General features: G+C 49.9%; 2 protein-coding genes across 5 annotated transcripts in view; both read left to right on the top strand.

Moving 5' to 3' along the window:
• The first annotated feature begins 54 nt into the window (after window positions 1-54).
• Mrps10 (mitochondrial ribosomal protein S10) lies at window positions 55-9,435 on the top strand. 4 transcript variants are annotated; one of them, XM_076557696.1, is made up of 7 exons: window positions 55-125; window positions 3,107-3,171; window positions 3,255-3,324; window positions 6,597-6,733; window positions 7,695-7,803; window positions 8,648-8,737; window positions 9,103-9,435. In XM_076557696.1, the coding sequence occupies exons 1-7, from the start codon at window positions 78-80 to the stop codon at window positions 9,184-9,186; spliced, it is 603 nt and encodes a 200-aa protein (XP_076413811.1). In that variant the 5' UTR covers window positions 55-77; the 3' UTR covers window positions 9,187-9,435. The 4 variants fall into 4 exon arrangements, with proteins under 4 accessions (XP_076413811.1, XP_076413810.1, XP_076413813.1 ...); XM_076557695.1 differs by having other exon boundaries at window positions 3,252-3,324; XM_076557698.1 differs by lacking the exon at window positions 55-125 and adding an exon at window positions 213-328.
• Window positions 9,436-17,589: 8,154 nt separating this feature from the next.
• The window catches only part of Guca1b (guanylate cyclase activator 1B), a 7,682-nt gene continuing 4,090 nt past the window's right edge, over window positions 17,590-21,181 (top strand). The window contains exon 1 of the mRNA XM_006989023.3: window positions 17,590-17,796. Coding sequence (XP_006989085.2) covers window positions 17,590-17,796 — 207 coding nt within the window. The remainder of the gene's footprint in view (window positions 17,797-21,181) is intronic.

Raw genomic sequence — 21,181 nt, 5'->3', positions numbered from 1 at the left:
TCTCTCTTTGTCGAACTCTATGGTCCGAGAACAACGCCGTGACCCCGGAAGCGATCCTGGGAGGTCAGGGCACCAAGATGGCGGCGCGCGCGGCGTGTGCGGCTGTGTGCAGGCGCCTGCAGCAGGTAAAGGGGCGGGCGGGGCCGGGCGGGCCGTGGGCGCGGCCGCTGGGTCTCGCTGCCCCCCGCTGCCCCGGTCCGGGGCCTCCTGCAGGGCTGCTGCCGTGGGTTAATGAGCAGCGACAAGGAAAGGGCTGGTTCTTCCCTCTCGGGATCCCACGCCGGTTGCTGAGATGGGAGCGAGAGCTGTGGCCTGGCGGGGCGGGAAAGTGGGAAACGTCTGTTCAAAACCCGCCCTGCACGTTAGGAAGGGCGCTGAAGACAGCCCGGGCGCCAGGGGGCGGGCAGCGGGCCTCGGGGGCGGACAGGGAGCCTCGGGGGCGGGCAGCGGGTCTGGGGGGCGGGCAGCGGGCCCCGGGGGCGGGCAGGGCTGGGGCTCCAGCGGCCATTTAGTAGTTTAGAAAATTAAGCTGAGAACTGGATGTGATGGATGTGATACCAGCACTTGGGAAGCAAGAAGATTGCCACCAGCCTGGCCTGCATATCGAGACTGTCCCCAAAAATAAAGACACATCCCAGCGCTTGGGAGGCAGAGGCAGGCAGATCTCTGTGAGTTTGAGACCAGCCAGATCGAGGTCCAGGACAGCCAGGGCTACACAGAGAAACTCTGTTTCGAACACCACCACCACCACCACCCAAAAGAAACAAATGAATGAAAAAAAGGGGGCCTGAGAATGTAACTCCATGTCTAGAGTGCTTGACTAATGTGCCTAAAGATGGTTGGTTTTACAGTACCACATAAACCAGGAAGTGCTGGCCCACACTAAACTACCAGCACTTGAGGTGTTGAGGCAAGAGGATCAGAAGTTCAAAGTCATTCTCAGCTGCACACAGAGTTCAAAAATAGACTAGCTTCTCTGAGCTTGTGTCTCAAAAAAAGAAAAAATAAAAATAAAATTCATGCTAAAGATTGAACCCAGGGCCTTGCCCACACCAGACAAAGGTCCTGCCACTGAACAGCATTCTTAGCCTTCAGTGGAACTCAGGTCCTCTGCCTTGGAGTCTTCACATGTTAAATGGTTAACACTTGAGAAAAATGGTTTTCAAAAGCAAATTTAATGAAGAGTAATGTTTAAGTGCCTGATGCTTTATCCTCGAGTCTGTTTCTGCATTCCGCCTTTATATGCAGCTTTGGAAAGATCCACTGTCCACTTGTGAGAGAATGGAAACAGATAAGTCTTGAAACAGGTCCAGTGTTATTATGAAAACAGTTTTGGTTACAGACCTCCTGAAAGGTCTTAAGGATTCCTGAGAGGTCCTAGCCACACTTTCATATCCACGGTCTGTGAGGGCTGGGATGCTGCACAGCTGTGAGGGCTGGGGTGCTGCACAGCTGTGAGGGCTGGGGTGCAGCCCCAGGAGCAGGGCTTTCCTGCTCACCTGTGACCCCACCTACCAGGGGTCACAGGAGGGCTCCTGAAGCTTTCTGGCTTCCAGACTAGCCAAGAAAACTCAAGTTTGGGGACGGGGAGAGACCCTGCCTTAAAGAAATAGGTGACACCCTATAGGGGACAGAGGACACCCAACAGCTTCCTCTAGCCTCCACACACTTGCACCTGCACATACATGGACATGCATGTAGACACATCCATACAAATGAAGTCATTTTTTAAAGAAAAATATGATGCTAGAGACTGAAATCTTTGCACTTGTAAGAAAAACGTTTTCCAGCCAGATCTGCACACACCCAAGCCCTCAAAGACTTAACGCTAGGTGCGGTGGTTCACAACCCACACTTGGAGGTGAAGGCAAACATTGGGAGCTCAAGGCCACTGTCATCTGTCCAGCTGGAGGCCAGGTGGTGCTGCATGCAACCCTGTCTCAGAAACAAACCTATTTTAGAGATGAATATGACTGGGAGTCATCATGCTTCTTAGGGTTGGGGTCACCGATGTAGGAGAGCCTACTATATGAGTGAGTGGAGTGAGGAATCACTCATGCTCTTGCATTGTGCCTGCTCTCTGTTCCTGCATGGAAGCCAAGTCAGATTGGATGCTGGTGTCTCACGGCATGAGTGGAGAACAAGGAAGCAGAAGCATGGCTGCTTTGGGGGTTTGTTTGTTTTGAAACAGGGTCTCGGTGTAGTCCTGGCACTTGCTCTGTAGACCAGTCTGGCCCAAACTCACAGATCTCCTGCTTCTGCCTCCCGAGTGCTGGCATTAAAGGTGTTCATTCACCACTAGGCCATTGAAAACAGGCTGTTTTAAATGCACTGTTAGTTGTTTAAGCCTTACTGTGCTTCCCTGCTATTTCCATCTTTGTTGTGTTTTTATTTTATTTTATTATCATCATCATTATTATTATTTCTGATTTTCAGGGCTACACTGTTCAGTCTGGCAAGTTTAAAGGATTACTGGGTGGATGAGAAACCACAGTTCTGAACAGTGCCGATTGCCTCCTAAAACAGTTCCACCAGGGGGCGCTCACCAACAGGGTTTGGGTGGCTTGCCCAGAAGTAATGATGGGTATGGGCGTGGTGTGTGCTGTATTTCTTTACAGACAAGGTGCTGTAGCCAAGCAAAGATTATTCCAGTTGTTAACAGATTAAATCATACAGACATGTAATTTTAAAAGATTTTTGTTGTTCTGTTTTGTTTCTGAGACAGTCATTCTAGATCTGGCTGTCCTTGAACTCAGGGGTCTTCCTGCTCCACCTCCTAAGTACTCCAGTCAAAGGCATCATGCCTAGCTGAGTGTTGCTGTGTGTGTACCTATCTATCTGAGTTTTCTGTGCATCACATGCATGTGAGTGCCCATGGAGGCCAGAGGTCACCAGATGCCCTGGAGTTAGAGAAGGTTGTGGGTACTGGAACTGAACCGGGGTCCTAAGAGCAGTAAGCACTTTGTTTTTGATGAAATCTGATTTGGTCATTTTCGTGCCCAGTATCTTCCTCTGAAAAATCAAGACCCTTAACTGAGCACCATGCACCTTCTGACTTGGGGTGGACTGACTTTGTTTCTGACTCCTGCATCTCCCTTCTTTTTAGGAACTGGGGAATTTGTCTGTAAATGGTTCTAAGCACAGTACGGCCCAAACGGGCGGCCTCCTGCTGTAAGTATTCGACTGGATGTGGTCATTGTGCTAGAAAATGGGCTCCGTGCTGTCTGACTGAGACCTCTCTTCCCACACAGCAGCACCAGTGTGAAGTGGGCACCGTTGTCAAACCTGCACGTTGATGTTCCAAGGGATTTGACCAAACCGACGGTAGGAAACCCCCTTTCGGCAGGGCGTGGCAGGGCAGGCCTCTGGCTCCAGCACTTAGGAGCTGGAGGTAAGAGATCCTCAATCACATAGCAAGTTCAAGGACTGCCTGGGCTACTGCAGCCCCATCTCAAAAAACAGCAACAGCAGAGGGAGTTACAGTAACAATTTGATTTTGTTTTTTCCTGATTATTTCATTCTGGCCTACTTCCCACACACCTTACCATTTTACCCTAGAACACTGGCAGATGCACATTGCGGACTCCTGAGGTCCCTGGGAGCCAGCCCCCACCCCACCCCCATCCCCCGTCCTCCCCTCCCCCCTCACTGTTTTCATGCTGTCACAGTAAGTCCTAGGGGGTGTGGCGTTTATCCCAGGTAACTACTGAGTGCTCTCTTACTCTTAGCTCAGCATAATTCAGGAGTGCGATAATTAGTGATGCTGGATCTTCGATGTTACAGAAAAGTAATCTTTCTGTAGCCTTCAAGTCTTTTCTTTTGAATATTGGGCCTGGGCATTCGCCGTGCTCTGTTGACATTGATGCAGATCGTTGGCACAGCGGGAATACACACGTAGCTATGTGACCTTGTAGAGTTTAAGACAAGAATGCTGTCTAGCCCAGGCTAGTCTTGAATGAGTTATGTAGCCAAGGATAACCTTGAACTCCTAATCTTCCTGCCTTGTATTGTGATAAGGTTACAGATATGTCTTTACTCCTAACTCTTGCTTGGGATTTTTTTTCTTTTTTTTCTCTTTTTGTTGTTTTTTTCAAGGCAGGGTTTCTCTGGGTAACCCTGGCTGTCCTAGAACTCACTCTGTAGGCCAGGCTGGCCTTGAACTTAGAGATCAAGTTTTGCCTGCCTCTGCCTCCTGAGTGCTGGGATTAAAGGTGTGCATCATCACAGCGCATTGGGATTTTTTTTCTAAAGTTGTAAAAATTCCAAATCCTTCCATTTCTACCTTTTAAAAAACAAAACAAAAGCCGGGCAGTGATGCCCACCAATTCCCAAATAACCAACAAGGAGACTGGATTACAAATGTTAGGCTGATTGCTCTGGCTTATTACTAAGTAGCTCTTACAACTTAACCCATTTCTTTTCATCTGTGTGCTACCCCAAGGCCCATGGCTTTTTCTCGGTCTGGCTGGTGACTCTGCTGACTCTGCCCTTCTTCCTAGCATCTTTAGTTTGGTCGCCCCACAGTAACAAATTGTTACTGTAACTCCCTCTGCTGTTGCTGTTTTTTGAGATGGGGTTGCACATAGCCTAGGCAGTCCTATTCTTCCTGCCTGGCTATCAGCCAGTCAGCTTTTTATTAAACCAATTTGAGTGGCAGATCTTTACAGTGTACGAAAGGATTATTCCACAGCATGGCAGTTCACAACTCTCTGTAACTACAATTCTAGAGAATCTGGCATCCTCACACAGACATACATGCAGGCAAAGCCCCAGTGTACATAAAAAATAAATAAATCTTTGGGGGAAAAAAAGAAAGAGAAATATCCATGACTGTGTATAAATGCTGGTCTCCAACTCAGATGCTCCCCGGCCAGGCCTGTGTATAAGAAGTGGCGGAAGGCTGGAGCACCGTGTGAGAACCCAAGCTTGGATCTCCAGCATACATAGAAAGCTGGGGGCAGCAGCATGCGCTTGTAATCCCAGTGCTGAGGGGGACTAAATGAGGAGTCCCTGGGGCTTGCTGGCCTGCTAGTCTAGCCCAGTCAGTAAGCTCCAGGTTCCGTGAGAAACCCTGTTTCAGAATAGATGGTCCAGCCAGTGAGCTGACTCAGTGGTAACGGCACTTACCACTCAGCCTGACGTCCTGAGTGCAGCCCTAGGACCCGAACGGTAAAAGGTGAGAGCCATTCCCACAAGGTGTCCTGACCACCGTATGTGTGCCATGGCATGCACACAGACAAGTTAGTGCACGTCGAATGTTTGTTACAGTGACCTGGAAGACCAGAAAGGTGGTTGTGGGTAGAGGCCCTTGATCAACCTGACCTGAGTTCATTTCCCAGAACCCACATAGTAGAGAAGTTGTCCTTGGGCCGCCTTCAGGGCATGTCAGAGCTCGAGTGTGTGCGCAAACCACACACACACACACACACACAGTCTCCTCACTACTTGTCCTTGTCACTTGAGGACCTCTGAGAAATCAGACCTTGTAATAATAGTTAGATGTCTAACTATTCCAAGCTAAATCGATAAATTCACAACAGCTTTAAAAGCCAATAGGGAATCTCGAGGCTAGCTCACTAGCAGAGTTCTTACCTAGAACTCTCTAATACCACAAGAATTTAAATAATAAAACAAACCCTGCAAGAATCAAACAACACATCTTAGGACTGCAAACCTTCTCTCCATCCCCAATTTTGATGTAAAGATAGTTAATTCTGTTTTTCCAACCATCTTATTTGGAATAATTGAGAATAGATGTCTGCCTTTCTGTTTACTAAGTAGCTCTCTTTTCAGGGGTGAAGTAATTGAACCCTGACTCACTGGATTAGTAATAACATTTACCAGTTTAATGGGTGAAGGAAATGAAGATAATTCACCTCATGGAAGATAGTCAGAAATGTCAAGCCCATTATTTCTAAGGTCTTTAGGTATTAGTGTGGAAGGTCCAGCTAGTGTCATAACATTTTAATTAGACATGAGTAATTTCTGTGTGAAGACAGGCCAACCATACATGAATAAATGCTAATAAAAAGGGATGACTAGAGCTAGCCGGGCTTTGTATAGTGATTACAGTGTTTAGCAGTTGTATGGCCGTGTTTAACGATTTGTAAGCATTTAATTGGTGTCTTGGTAGCTTTTCCTCACGGGAATGCTGTGAGCTTCAGCACGAGTGTCATTCATTACCCTACCTTCACCATGAGTCCACGGGAGAGCCGGGAAATAGACGGTTCTCTCTCTCTCCAGCTGCCAGAAGATAGCTGCTCTCCAGGCCCAGCCTCCTCCCCAGGTCGTCTGTTAGCAGACCCTGCATCCCTTCTCACTAGAATCTGGGGCTCAGTAATAATTAATTTGGAACATTCATGGTGATCTTGTAACAACCTTGAAGGTTGTTTGGTCCTCAGTGGATTTTGACAGGTTGGAGCTCATTTGGCAGATCACTGTGACTTGGAAGTAGTTAAGCTAGTAGTTTTCAACCATTGCTTGTTATTTTTCTCATTTATTAGTAAACTCTGAAGTCGTTCAATCAGTAATATGTTAAATTTGCTGGTAATAAATATTACAAGAACCAAAACCAAAACTTCTCTCTTTTATTCCAGATAAGCACTTCCGATGAGCCGGACACATTGTATAAACGCCTGTCCATTTTAGTGAAAGCCCACGACAAGGCTGTACTAGACAGTTATGAGTATTTTGCCGTTCTCGCTGCTAAAGAACTTGGCATTTCTATTAACGTGTGAGTATGACCTTTCCTAATCTGACTTGTCTGCCATCATGTGATTAGCCAGGAACCTGACTGTGATCCCAGGTAGGTCTGAGCTTGTAAAATGGGATAAATTTGTGGGTAAAGTTGAAGCGTGTCCTGTATTATCTTGAGAAGCAGTGTTACTTCGTGTCTGCTAAAATTGTTAAGTACTAGAATGAGTAAACAAGGAAAATTAGAGAGACCATTCCTAGAAATTGCACTAACGTAAGTAAGCCCAGGCAGCCTTCCATCTGGATCTCCATGAGAGGGAGGCTCTGAGGCTCTGATCCAATTAGATCTGGCCATGATGGCTCAGTGGCTAACACCTCCATTCTGAGCAACACCGCCTCCCTGGGAGCCTCAAGTAAGATGAGCTCATGAGCTCTCGAAGTGACTGCAGGGTATGTGGAGCCGCCCCTTGGCACCTCTCCTTCTGCTGTTGGGCAGGGCTCTCTGAGGCCTTGGCAGCCTGTCCTTGTAGCACAAACAAAAGACTAAATTGTTTCCCAAAACAGACTGTTCTGGGATTGTCAGTGTATCTGTGAATTACCCTAACACAGCAGACATTGCAATTGTGTCCACACTGTTGCCGCTCTTCATAACTGGCATGCTTGGTGCGTGAGGGGGGGCCTTGGGAAGTATCAGATGGCCTGAGTGTGCGTGTGTGTGTGTGTGTGTGTGTGTGTGTGTGCGTGCGCGTGCGCTCATTCTTGCGTGGCACTGCTTGGTGGGCTGTGGGGAAGGTTCCTCTTGCTGTCTGCAGTGTTTATTTTGGCCTGAGATTTGTGAAAGCAGCTGTTAGAGATGAGGCTTGACAATTGGAGTCAGTAAGTGGCGGCCAGTGCCTGTAATTGAGCAGGTCTGACCTGCAAAGCTGCAGACCGAGGCTTTGATAGCAGTGACTCACGTGGGACGTCACTGAGCTGAAGTTTGTCCTGTCCATTCATTTCAGACACGAACCACCAAGGAAAATAGAACGATTCACTCTGCTCAAGTCGGTGCACATTTTTAAGAAGCACAGAGTTCAGTATGAGATGAGGACGCTCTACAGATGTTTAGAGGTGGGTTCAGTCAGCCCATCTGCATCTGTGCAACACCCAAAACCTTTCTCTAGCACGTAGCTGAACGTAAAGCCCTTCAGGTTCAGTCAGGGCATCGATACTTTTCTCTTTTTTTTTTTTTGACATATATGTATTTGTGCTGAGTGGTGATGGCGCACGCCTTTAATCCCAGCACTGGGGAGGCAGAGGCAGGTGGATCTCTCTGAGTTCAAGGCCAGCCTAGTCTGTGAGTTCCAGGACAGCCCTGGCTACACAGAGAAACCCTGTCTTGAAAAAACAAACAAACAACATCTATTTGTGGGGAGAGGGGCACATGCCGCATCCCGTGTGTGGAGGTCAGAGGGTAGCTCATGGTGCGGGTCCTCCGCTTTGACCACGCTGAGTGCCGGGGATCGTAGTCACATGGTCAGGCTTCGAGGGCTCTGCCTTTACCCGCTGAGCCATCTTGTTGGCTCCTACTTATCAAAACAACAACAACAAAACCTTCTTTAGCTTTAGTCATTTTTGTGTATGGGGTCTGCCTGCGTGGATGATGGGTCACATGTGCCTACAGCCAGCAGAGGTGAGAAGCGGAAATTGGATCCCCTGAAACGAGTTACAGGTGCTTGTGAGGCATTGTGTGGGTGCTGGGAATTGAACCTGGGTCCTCTGCAAGAGCAGCCAGGGCTTGTAACTACTAAGCCATCTCTCCAGCCTCCTGTATGTTTTAAAATGAGATTCTGTGTAAGATCTCTTAGAACAGGCTTCATCACTGGAGGGAGCATGGTGGAGAGTGATAGGGACAGAGAACTCAAAGGTCTGTGATCCGGCATGGTGGCAGGACGTCTTCATGTTTCCATTTCAGTTAAAACACCTGACTGGGTGCACAGCCAACGTCTACTTGGAATATATCCAGCGGAACCTACCTGAAGGGGTGGCCATGGAAGTAACAAAGGTATGGCTTGAATTCCTGCCTCCAAAGGGCCACCTGGGTTGTTGTACTATAGTCTGTCCTAGCTGTGGGGGTGAGGGCCTGTGGCCCCCTGGGAACAGAGTTAGACCCACCACCACCCACGTCCTCATTGAGCCACCGTGGAAGTCTCTCTAACAGTTGTTTAGGCTTGGGGACCACAGGACAGCCCCGAGGTCACTGGGTGTGAGACAGTTCATGCACCATGCTTTATGCTCCCTCCTCTCCTTGAAGGGGGGGGGGGTGTCAACGAGAAACAGGAGGATGTGGCAGGTCAATAGAGCTGGTTGTAGGCAGAGTCCATTTCAAGGTCCACACTGTATTACAGTTGGGTTTGTTTCTGGTTTTAGACACAGATACAGCAGTTACCAGAACATATCAAGGAGCCAATGTGGGAAACACTCACTGAGGAGAAAGAGGAAAGCAAGTCCTAGCCTGGGGTGCCACCTGGGCCTGGAGGGAACCGAGCAGGCCTGCCGTGAGTGCCGTGGACAGCTCCAGCTGAGGGCAAGTCAGGCCCCACCCCTGCTCTGCTGACTCCTCACGCACTGGAGCCTTCATGGCAGGCTGAAGAAACACTGGATCTGTTCTTTTCTACCTGACCTTGCTTCCGTTCTGGTTTGAACAACATTAGCAGACTTCTGTATAACTTGAAATAAAATATCCAGATTTACTCACTTACAGAGCTGCCACTACTTACTGTGGGAATTTTACTTTATTATTGTTTTTATTTATTTATTCATTCATTTTTATTTCCCAAGCTCACAGAGTTCCTCCTGCCTCTGCCTCCCAAATACTGAGATTAAAGGAATGCTCCACCATGCCCAGCTCATTTGTCCTAATTTTAAATGTTTACTTGTTCATTCAATAGAAAAAGAATGATACAGTTTTCACCCACGTGTTTATTTTGAAGTTCCCAGAACAACCTGTGCACAGTTCATGGACTGCTGAGCGGTTAGACGTTCGGCCTCTTCCTCTGCGCAGCCCAGCATGTGCTGCCCGGAAGTGTGGTCAACAAGTGACCTGTTTCAGAAACTGAATGTACATTGTGACGCACAGGAGGCTTGAACCCAGGAACTCACAGCCACTGCCCATGGCCACTGCAGAGAGTTTGTTCTTTCAAGGAATTAAGCATCATTTCATTTCCCCTGCGATTCATTCACCAAGCTTCTGTGCAGTGCCCTTTGCCCTGAAAACTGGTCAGTACCAGTGACTCACTTGGCTTGCAAGTACTGGTAGGTGCAAGTAAGTACTTTTCTTAGTCCCTTGCAGATGGCATGTTTGGTAGGTGTTCCTGCCTTGTCTGAAGATACCTACATGTCTGTGAGGTTCAATTGCATGTAAAGCCCAGGGTGAGGCAAGACTCCACTGCAATGAAATCCTCGCACTTCTTGGCTTTTGGCTTGGTAAATAGAGAGTGGTTGGCATGGCACACACGCGCACACGCACACACACACACACACACACACACACACCCCGGAGAGAGTGGTTGGCATGGCGCACGCACGCGTGCACACACATACACACACACACACACACACATACCCCGGAGAAGGCTTCTTTTAAAGCACACGGAGGCCTGTCCTGTGGGTTTCCTTCACTTCTCTGTCCCGTACACTGACCTCCTGACCTAACAGCAGGTGTCCGTGCTCTGAGTACATACTGCCAGACTGCCATCACCATGGAAAGAACTACAGCCCCGTTGCCCACCTGTGACTTTCCACTCAGGTGCTGGCTGCCATTCCCAAGGTAAGCCTGAAGTGTACTTACCCAGGGCAGGGGTAAAGCTCAGGATTAGGAGCTAGCGCTCAGGCAGGGGCGGAGCTGGTGCTGGGTCTGGTGGAACAGCGCTCTGACACACTTGTATCTAAAAGATGGAGTAAAAGAAATCGGGACCCACTAAGATTCGGGGCCTTTTCCTTTGTAGACAGTAAAAATGGAATAGATGAATGCTCGCCATCAAGGACTGGTCCTCAGGAACCTCTTCAATGGGTGTACGTCCACTTCAGCTGTTTTCAGACAAACACCCATGAGCCACGTTACTTAGGTCAGTCATACACAGCCAGGTCTTGAGCAAGCAGTTGTGGACCGGATAAGACTGATGCAGCGTCTGCACCCCAGTTCACCCCCAGAACCCACCCGGAAGGAGAGAACTGCCCCTGGAAGTGTCCTCTGACCTGTGCATGTGCATGCCCAAGCACACTAACTAGAAATGAAAATTTAAAATCACTTTAAGATAAAGATGCAGCAGACCGCAGTCGCCCAGAGCCCATATAAAAAGCTGGCACAGTGGTGCATTTCTGCAATCCCAGCCCTGGGGAAATAAATGGACTTGCTGCCAGCCAGTCTAGCTGAACGGGCAGACTCGAGGCTCTGAGAGAGCCTGTCTGAGAAGATCCGGCAGAGGAGCAGGGGAGATGGCTCAGTGGTTAACGCGTACCATGTAAGCACGAGAACTCAGGTAAATACCAGGTTGGCATGGAGACCCGCCTGGAATTCAGCCTCAGAAGGAGACCAGCTCCCCCAACAAGCTGCCTGGAGAGAAGAGCCGAGTCGGTGAGCTCTGAGAGATGATGCCCAGTGAGCAAGGCAGAAGATCAGTCAAGGATGATTTCCCATGTAAACCTCTGGCCTCCACATACACTCGCATCCTGTGCACACATACATATAAACATGTACACATGGAAGAAACATGGAGAGCAGCTGAGGAGGAGACCCAGCTTCTACCCTGGCCTCCACATAGACGCACATTGCTGTGGGACGGTCTGTATGTCAAATTGCTCTGATTGGTCAATAAATAAAACACTGGTTGGCCAGTGGCCAGGCAGGAAGTAGGTGGGACAAGGAGAGAGGAGAATTCTGGGAAGCAGAAGGCTGAGGCAGAGAGACACTGCCAGCTGCCGCCATGACCAGCAGCATGTGAAGATGCCTGTAAGCCACCAGCCACGTGGCAAGGTATAGATTTATGGAAATGGATTAGTTTAAGCTGTAAGAACACTTAGTAAGAAGCCTGCCATGGCCATACAGTTTGTAAGCTATATAAGTCTCTGTGTTTACTTGGTTGGGTCTGAGCAGCTGTGGGACTGGCGGGTGACAAAGATTTGTCCTGACTGTGGGCAAGGCAGGAAAACTCTAGCTACAGCACATCCTGTGCACACACACTCATAAGTGTGTGCTCGCATACATATAAACATGTACACATGGAAGAAACATGGTGAGCAGCTGAGGAGGAGACCCAGCTTCTACCCTGGCCTCCACATACACGCACATCCTGTGCACACACACTCATAAGTGTGTGCACACATACATATAAACATGTACACATGGAAGAAACATGGAGAGCAGCTGAGGAGGAGACCCAGCTTCCACCCTGGCCTCCACATACACGGACATGTCCAGCCAAAGAGGAAAGCCACAGTGGGTGCCTGAAGCAGCCTGAACCCATTAGCTGCCTGTTCATGTGTTGATGAGTGTCCCCCCACTAATAGTAGAGGAACGTGAACTTGGGAGTCAAACAGTCTTACCACCTAAGAGTTCACACCAAGTGCTGTAAACCCAGGCAAAATACTTAACCCTACCACAGCCTGACTTACTCCTGGGTGGGGTGTAGGAAACTGCCTACCTATTAAGCTTGGTCTAGACAAAGCAGCGTGCCAGAGCTGGGCTCATGATGGGCCTTCACTAGGCAGTGTGAGCTGGCAGCGGCATCACTGGGGCAGCGGTGTGAGTGAGGCTTGTGTGTTGGCTTAAGAGACACCCAGAAGAGACAGGGAGAGAGAGCCGCTCAGAGCTGGCTAGATGGGCCACATGCAGCATGCCCATTATAGACCCTACGCCATGCCCAGTCTCTCCCGGGCGGCCTCAGACACGGGTGCCATCTGATTTACAATAACAAGCAGATGCTGCCGTTAGTCCCTTCACAGCAGAGAGCCAAGGCTTGAGCGGCACCTGAACCTGGGGCAAGAAGTGGTGAAATTGATTGAAGTTCAGGTGAGTGACAGGACAAACACAGGACCTAAAGGGGCTGTGAGCCAAGCCTGGTGACTCAACCTGTGACCCCAGCACTGAGGAGGCTGAGGACTTCAAAGGCTGCCTGAGCTACAGTGAAACCCATCGAGAGAGAGAGAGAGAGAGAGAGAGAGAGAGAGAGAGAGAGAGAGAGAGAGAGAGAGAGAGAGAGACTGACTGTAGCCAAGCATGATGGCGCACGCCTTTAATCCCAGCACTCCGGAGGCAGAGGCAGGCGCGTCTCTGAGAGTTCGAGGCCAGCCTGGTCTACAGAGTGAGATTCAGGACAGGTGCAAAACTATTCAGAGAAACCCTGTCTCGAAAAACAAAAACAAACAAACAAACAAAAAAAAAGATTGGGGGGAGGGGGTCCTAAGGAATAAATAATGTATGCAAAGGGAGCAGACACACGGTGTGGTGGGCCCGATGCTGGCACAGGCCAAGAGTGAGGGGACACCCAGTGTTGGGGCTCGGCACGGCGGCGGGGGGCTGTTGTGTGGGAAGGACTGCAGCATGGGGACCACGGCAGGGCTTCAGCCGGGCCTGGCGGGGGTCAGTGGACTCCGCGCCTCGCTGGGGCACACGAGCAGCCGGCTGCCTGCCGTCCGGGGTTCTCTGCAAACGCCCTGCTTCATGCTGAGCTCTGCCCTCTTTAAATCCTGCTATTGTTACCACCCCCCCACAAGCTCTCCTTCCCTGCCATGGATTCTTAATCTTCTTTAAAGTGATACATTTATACCTCCTAGGTCAGCTAGGTCAGCGGTATTTATAGGGCAGGTCATGGGCAACTGGCCACGTGAAAACCCAACCAATTTGTGGTCCCTCAGCCAGAGACTACGTCAAGTTGTGTTTCATTCAAAGAGTTTATTTTTCTTCCCCCTTCCCCCTGGATACTGGGGATTGAACTTCATACAGGCTGGGCAAGGGCCTACTGCTAAGTGAGCCTGTGCGCTTTCTCTCTCTCTCTCTCTCTCTCTCTCTCTCTCTCTCTCTCTCTCTCTCTCTCTCTCTCTCTCTCATATAGAAGGGTCTCACTAAGGCCTCGAGCATATATAGTTCTGTGCCTGCCTCCTAGACTGGAATTATAGTCTGTGCCAACAGGCCCACATACAATTTGTTTCTCCTTACAATGAACTTTTGAAGGTTAGTCTTTTCCGTGTACACATGTTTACCTCCATTTATGTCTGTGCACTACATGCATGCCGTGCCCAAGGAGGCCAGAAGAGAGGGTTGGAGTCCCTGGAACTGAAATCCTAGGTGGACATGAGCCACCTCATGGGTGCCAGGAATTGAGCCCGGGTCCTCCGTAAGAACAGCAAGTGCTCTTAACCACTGGACCGTCTCCAGGCCCTGTTCATTCCTTTTTCCCTCGAGGCAAAGCCTTGCTATGTGGTCCAGGCTGGCCCAGAACTCCCAACCCTCGTGCCTAAGCCTCCTAAGGGCCGGGTCTACGGCCTGAGCCACCATTCCCAGCTCAGCAGTGCGTTCTAGAAAAGCCCTGCCCTCTGCTTTCAACCTGCAGCTTCCCATCGCATGGCTCCTGGACACTCCAGCCCCATCCTCGTCCATCTTCACGTCCCAGTTCCCTCCACAAACACCAAATTCAAGCGAGGGTTAGGGTCTCCGGGATTAGTGGAGGGTGTGACAGTCACCTTGAGGGGGTGTGACTTCACTGGGGAAGCATGCCTAGGGTGACAGGATACAGACTGTGCCTGGTGCTCCCGAGGCGAGAGCCTCCTAGGTGCAGGCGGGGGTTAGGATATAGGCAGGCCTGGGCCAGGCGAGGGTTAGATGGGGAGGTCAGAGTTCCACTAGGGGCACTGAGAGCATGCTGAGTTGTGAGGAAAAGGACATGAGCAATGACAGGGTAAAAACGCGGATCGTCAGACTGACTGCAAGTGTCGTCCTGTTGGTGAATGACTGCAGTGATGGAGTTAATGTAAATGAACTGGAAGGGGAGGAAATATCAACAAGATGGCTGACTTTCAGAGACAGCAGAGAAACTGGTCGGGGCAGGACCCAGTGCTTTCAAACTCCGCTGTGTTCGGGAGCCCTGCAGGGCTTTCTGAACAGTGCTGTACCCCACCCCAAGGTGCCTGAGTCAGCTCACTAGGAGTGGACACCTGGGAAATTCTGTATGTAATAATTCCCAGAGGCTGCTACTGTTTGGACCACGGGTGAACGGGGGAGGTGGTGATGCTTTTTACTAAGCGGGTGGAAGGCAGGAAGATATGCCAGTTCCTGGAACCCACAGGAAAAGCTGGACGTGGTGGTGAGCACCTGCAGCCCGGCACTCACACCGTTTGATGGGAGACGGAGACAGGAGAATCATCCAGACATTCACAGGAGCAGGAAGTAGAGCAGCAGAAACAAGAGAGACCTTGGTCAACAAGGTAGAAGGAGATTCCTGGAAATGCCCTCTGACCTCCGCATGCACAGTGTGGTATACATGTGCCTGTGCTCACACAGACACAAATTAATGAGCTAAATAAACAACAACAAAAAACAGCTAAGGGGGCCAAGGATTTGTGAGCTAGTGTGGATGGATGGCCAGTTGACATCATGGACACGCCACCGGGGACAAGTGTGACATTACTCATGAAGGACAGTAACAAGGAAGAGTAAAACAGAGCAGGACATGGCCTCAAAGGGACAGGCATTTAAATTATTTTTGAATTTTTATTTATGTGCATGTGCTGGCCTGTATGTGCACCATGTGGATGCAGAGGCCTGCAGAGGCCAGAAGAGGGCGTTGGATCCCCTAGAACTGGAATCAGGCAGTTGTGAACGCTCAGTGTGGGTATTGAACCCAGTCTCTCTGAACGAGTAGAAAGGACCCGTAACTGCTGAGCCATCTCTCCAGCCCCGGAACGGACCGTCTGAGGGAGAAAAGGAGCCATTGAAGGAACAGTGGGGTATGAGGAGAGCACTAGCCTCAGACCCAGAGGAATGTGGGATGTGGGAGAAAACGTCACTAGACCGTGAAAGGGAGACAGCAGACATTCCTACGCTGGGGTGAGTGGTGAGGCGTAGAGAAACTGGGGTGTCAGCCGGCACAGATCGCTGGAGATGAGCTCCGGCCTGAGCACATCATCAGTTCCAGGACGAGCCTCCCTTCCACGGTGGAACCGCAAGTGTGCACTACCACGGCCACTCAAAAAAATAGGTGCGGCTAGGCCCTCTGAATGTGGGTGACAGCTATGTGGCTAGATCTGTCTGGGGAGCCCCTGGCAGTGGAACCAGGACTCATCCCAGGTGCATGAAATGGCTTTTTGGACACATTCCCTAGGGTGGGACACCTTGTTGTTGTTTCAGCCTTGACAGGGAGTGGGGGGGGGGGTGGGGGGAGTGGAAGGGTGGGGGGAGTGGGAGGTGAGAGGCTGTTGATCCTGCCTCAACTTAGTATGCCAGACTTTGTTGACCCTCCAAGGGAGGCCTTACCCTCTCTGAGGAGTGGATGGGGTGGGGTGGGGGGAAGTGAGGGAGCGGGAGAAGGGGGGGGACTGAGATTGGTATGTAAAATGGAAAAAAACCTTTTTAATAAACAAACAAATAAATAAAAAATAGGTTCTGGTGGGCTGGAGGGATGGCTCAGTGGTTAAGAGCTTATACTGCCCTTGTAGAGACCTGAGTTCAGATATGGACACCTGTGTTGGGTGGTTCACAACTGCCTGTAACTCTAACTCCAGAGGATCTGACGCCCTCTTCTGGCCTCCATGGGCACTGCACTCACGTGAACATAACACATACACATATACACATAATTTTAAAATAAGAAAAAAATCTTTAAAAATAAAAGAAGTGCAAGGGTCGGAGAGATGGCTCAGTGATTAAAAACACTTGTTGCTCCTGTAGAGGACCCAGATTCAGTTCCCAGCATCCAACGTGGTGGCTCACAATGAATGTAACTCCACATCTAGGGGAACCGACACCTTCTGACCTCTATGAAACACTGCATTCATGTGATACATATGTGCATATATACAAACACCTGTTTACACAAAATAAAAATAAAACGCAGCCAAGCATGGTAGTCCTTAATCCCAGAGGCAGGTGGATCTCTGTGAGTTCAGGGCCATTCTGGTTTACATAGTGAGTTCTAGGACAGCCAGAGCTACAATGTGAGAACCTGTCTCCAAAAACTAAATAAACTCTAAAAGACAGCATAAATATATAATTTGATTGTTTTGTTGTTGACACGAGGTGTTTCCTGTGTCAACAGGGTAGCCCAGAGAGGCTTTGAACTCAAGATCCCCCTGCCTCTCATACAATGAATATGTGATCGATTCAATATGTAATGAACATATACTTGGTCAACAGAGTGAATATGTAACTGCTTCTAAAGGAGGTTCACATGGTCTTCAATATAAGACACTCAAAGATACTTTAGCCCCACACGCCCAGATCCTGCCGGTCGTTAGTGCTTGAGAGAGAGGGAGAGAGTCCAGGGCTTGCAGGACGGCTGGGAGAAGCATTTGTCCTTTAAGCTGGAAAATGAAAACTTCCAGATTCAGGCGCGGCCTGTGAGGGAGCCGCAGACACTGGTGTGACCGAGAAACCCTGCAGGACTCTTACGCTCGAAGCCTGCTGCCTCTCCCCGGGCCTGTGGAGGGGGAGGCGAGGAAGCTTAGCCATATGGAGGTCAGTCACTTCGGGGAATCCTCTAATGGTCTTACACAGCTAAGCTGGCCCGGGCTGCCCCCCTTCTGGAGGTCCTTCACTACCAATCAAGTTCAGTTTCCCCGAGACAATGAAAGCGCTGGTCGAACCAAGGCGACGGAGGCGAGGGGCCGGAGCCTAAGGTCAGCCGAGGCCTTCGAGGAGCCGAGATGGGGCAGCAGTTTAGCTGGGAGGAGGCGGAGGCTGCCGGGGAGATGGACGTGGCGGAGCTGCAGGAGTGGTACAAGAAGTTTGTGGTGGAGTGTCCCAGTGGGACCCTCTTCATGCACGAGTTCAAGCGCTTCTTCAAGGTCACGGGCAATGAGGAGGCCACCCAGTATGTGGAGGGCATGTTCCGAGCCTTCGACAAGAACGGGGTAAGGAGCCCTCCCTGCAGGGGACTCGTGACCAGTGCACCCGGTGCCCTTCCCGTCCGTGAGCCCTCGGAGTGGGACCCTCCGTGCCCTGCGCCCTTTCTGTCCCGCCATTCCCCCGACTCCTCCCTCTCCCATCATGTGTCCCTCTCCCTTCTCCTCCTCGGCTCTCTGCATCCTCTCCCTGAGAGCCGAGGGTCACTGGCACACAGCCTGGGCCTTCCCTGGGCATTTTGAGTCAGGAGCTGCAGCAAAGGGGCAGTTTGTCAACCCCCGTAGAGCCCTGCTGCTCTTAACACAGGGAACTGAGATGTCCAAGGCCATCTTAGCACAGACGAAGAGCGCCCCGTGCTAGGGTCCTTCAGACGGAGGCCGCTCCGTTCTTCCCTGTTGTGGAGGCTGGAGGGGGCTTCACACTGACTGGGAGGTGGGTGGGTAGTTGCTAAAGTCCCTTTTAACTCTTAAAAAAAAGATTAATTGTACATGTGTGCGTTTGTGTGTGTGTGTGTGTGTGTGTGTGTGTGTGTGTGTGTACCAGAAAGGGGCACCAGATACCTTAGAGCTAGTGTGTGTGTGTGTGTGTGTGTGTGTGTGTGTGTGTGTGTACCAGAAAGGGGCATCAGATACCTTAGAGCTAGTGTGTGTGTGTGTGTGTGTGTGTGTGTGTGTGTGTACCAGAAAGGGGCATCAGATACCTTAGAGCTAGAGTTACAAGTGTTTGCGAGCTGCCCAATGTGGGTGCTGGGATCCAGAATGCCAGTCCTCTGATAAACCAGTAAAATTCTCTAACTGCTGAGTCTTCTCTCCAGCTCCCCCTTTCAACTCTTTAAGACATGAGGGATTGCATGAATCAAATTCCAGAGTTTCTTTAAGTCCTCCAACGACACCAGCAGCTAAAAGGCACTAAATTACATAATAAACACATGGTAATCGGGCCTTATAATTTGTATGTATGTGTGTTTGCATTCATGTGTTTATGGACAGGAGGTACATTTGTGTGCATATGGAGGCCAGAGATGGATCTCAGGTGTCATTTCCTAGGAGGCATCCATTTTGTTTGTGGCACCATCTCTCATTGGCCTGGAGCTCACTGATGAGGATAAGCTGGTTGGTCAGTAAGTCCAGAAATCCTCCTGTGTCCACTCTCTCAGCAATAGCAAGTACATGCCACTACACTCTGTTTTGTTTTCAAAGTTCTACCGAATTTTAAACTGTGTGAGGGTTTGTGCACATGAGTGCAGTGCCCGTGGTGACCAGAAGAGGGCAGTGGATCCCCTGGAACTGTAGTTACAGGTGGTAGGGAAGTACCTGCCCTTGACTGATGCGGTCTTTCGACCAGCCCCGGCCTGGCCCCGGCCCCTGCTCAGCCTTTGTGTAGGTGCTAGGGAAGGGCGTCATGCTTGCATGGCATCACTTTTACGGACTGAGCCTTCTCCCAGGTCCAATCTTAATGTAATCCATTGCTCCTGTCCTCCGAGACGCCCAGAGCCACGTTCTTAGTGTCTCTTATTTTCTTCCCAAGTTGTCTTTCTCTCTCTCAACCCTGGTATGTAAAATCAGTATCAAATTCTCTTTGACTCTAGCTTTGCTTCAAATATGTATTTTAATTCAGGGGCTGGAGACATAGCTCAGTGGTTAAGAGCACTTGCTCTTGCAGAGGACCCAAGTTCAGTTCCCAGCACCTACATGGCAGCTCACAACTGTCTGTAACTCCAGTTCCAGGGGATCCGACTCCCTCACACAGACGTACATGCAAGCAAAATACCAATGTACCTAAAATAAAAATAAGTAAATTATTTTTTTAAAAAAGAAAGAATTATATGGGAAAAAAAGGACTTGTTTTTTAAAGGTTATCTATCTAGTTCAGTGTCCTGAGGTCCTTTTTGTTGTGGTGTGTTGTTTTGATTTTTATTTGAGACAGGGTTTCACTATCTAGTCTTGACTGTCCTAGAACTCTTCAATAGACCAGGCTGGCCTCGAACTCACAGAGCTCCACCTGCCTCAGCCTCCTGAGTTCTGGGATTAAAGCCATGTGCCACCATGCCCGAGCCCCTGCAGTCTGTAGTATGGAATAAAGACTATTTTGGCTCCCTGATTGAGGGGACACACAGGTGATCTGAAGAAAGTGTCATGCAGAACTTGTGCCAAGCTGACTCGGTGGGAATGCCACTTGAGGTCTAAGGCCCTTAGCCCCACTCAGGGTGGGCTCAGCAGTTCCAGTGTGATGATCTTCTGTTGAGGTCACCCATGAGACACCCACAGGGCACAGAGCCAACTTCTGACCTCGCAGGTCCACCTCCTCTTCTCCTCAAGGCTGTAGGAGGGGTGCGGGTTTTTTTTTTTTTTTTTGGTCCAAATTAAATGATGAGAAAACTGGGGTGAAAGGTGGCACGTTGACAGCTAGGTATGGCAGAGTATGCTGCCACTCAGCTCTAGGAAGCATCACTAGTGTGAGGCCAGCACTGACCTGTGGTGATATTGTGTTCCCTGAAACATTGTGCACCCTAATAAACTTATCTGGGGTCAGAGAACAGGACAGCCACAATATTAAACATGAGGATAGGCAGTGGTAGCACACGCCTTTAATCCTAGCATTCCAGAGGCAGAAATCCATGTGTTCAAGGATACAGCCAAGCATGGTGACTCACGCCTTTAATCCCAGAAAGCAGCCTTTAATCCCAGGGAGTGATGGTAGAAAGCAGAAAGGTATATAAGGCGTGAGGACCAGGAACTAGAAGCATTTGGCTGGTTAAGCTTTCAGGCTTTTGAGTTCAGCTGAGAGCCATTCTGGATGAGGACTCAGAGGCCTCCAGTCTGAGAAAACAAGACCAACTGAGAAGTTGGCCAGGTGAGGTAGCTGTGGCTTGTTCTGGTTCTCTGATCTTCCAGTTCACACCAATCCCTGGCTCAGGCTTGATTTTATGAATAAGAACTTTTAAGATTCCTGCTACACTGGCCACACAGACAGACCCTGTTCCACACCAACACATCCAACGCAAGAAAGTGAGCCTGTTTGTCCCAGGTCAAGCACTCACTCGGGCGTCTTAACTCCTGCTCCAGTGCTCCTGCCTGGAGGACTGGGATTTTGTTGTTATTTTGAGAACTGTTTTATGTCATGTATATGAGCATTTTGCCAGCATGTCTGCATATGTAGTGCAGTGTGTACCTGGTGCCCACGGAGGTCAGAGGGCATCTGATTCTCCAGAACCGGAGTTGTAGATGTAGTGAGCTGCCCTGTGGATGCAGGGAATGTAGATTCACTGCAAGGACAAGTACTCTTAACCACTGAGTCATCTCTCCAGCCTGTTTGTTTTGAGACGGGGTCTTGCTAGGTAGCCCAGTCTAGCCTAAAACTTGAGATGCCCCTGCCTCAGCCTCCTATCTCTGC

Source organism: Peromyscus maniculatus, chromosome 21, assembly GCF_049852395.1.
Source record: "Peromyscus maniculatus bairdii isolate BWxNUB_F1_BW_parent chromosome 21, HU_Pman_BW_mat_3.1, whole genome shotgun sequence".
NCBI lineage: Eukaryota > Metazoa > Chordata > Mammalia > Rodentia > Cricetidae > Peromyscus > Peromyscus maniculatus.
This window is presented reverse-complemented; position numbering and strand designations above follow the sequence as displayed.

Excerpts from the sequence above, each read along its gene's own strand:
- Mrps10 (XM_076557695.1), top strand. The coding sequence starts at position 78 with ATGGCGGCGCGCGCGGCGTGTGCGGCTGTGTGCAGGCGCCTGCAGCAG. Across the intron at positions 126-3,106 it reads TGTGCAGGCGCCTGCAGCAG|GAACTGGGGAATTTGTCTGT; the intron begins GTAAAGGGGCGG and ends CCTTCTTTTTAG. Across the intron at positions 6,734-7,694 it reads CTTGGCATTTCTATTAACGT|ACACGAACCACCAAGGAAAA; the intron begins GTGAGTATGACC and ends CATTCATTTCAG.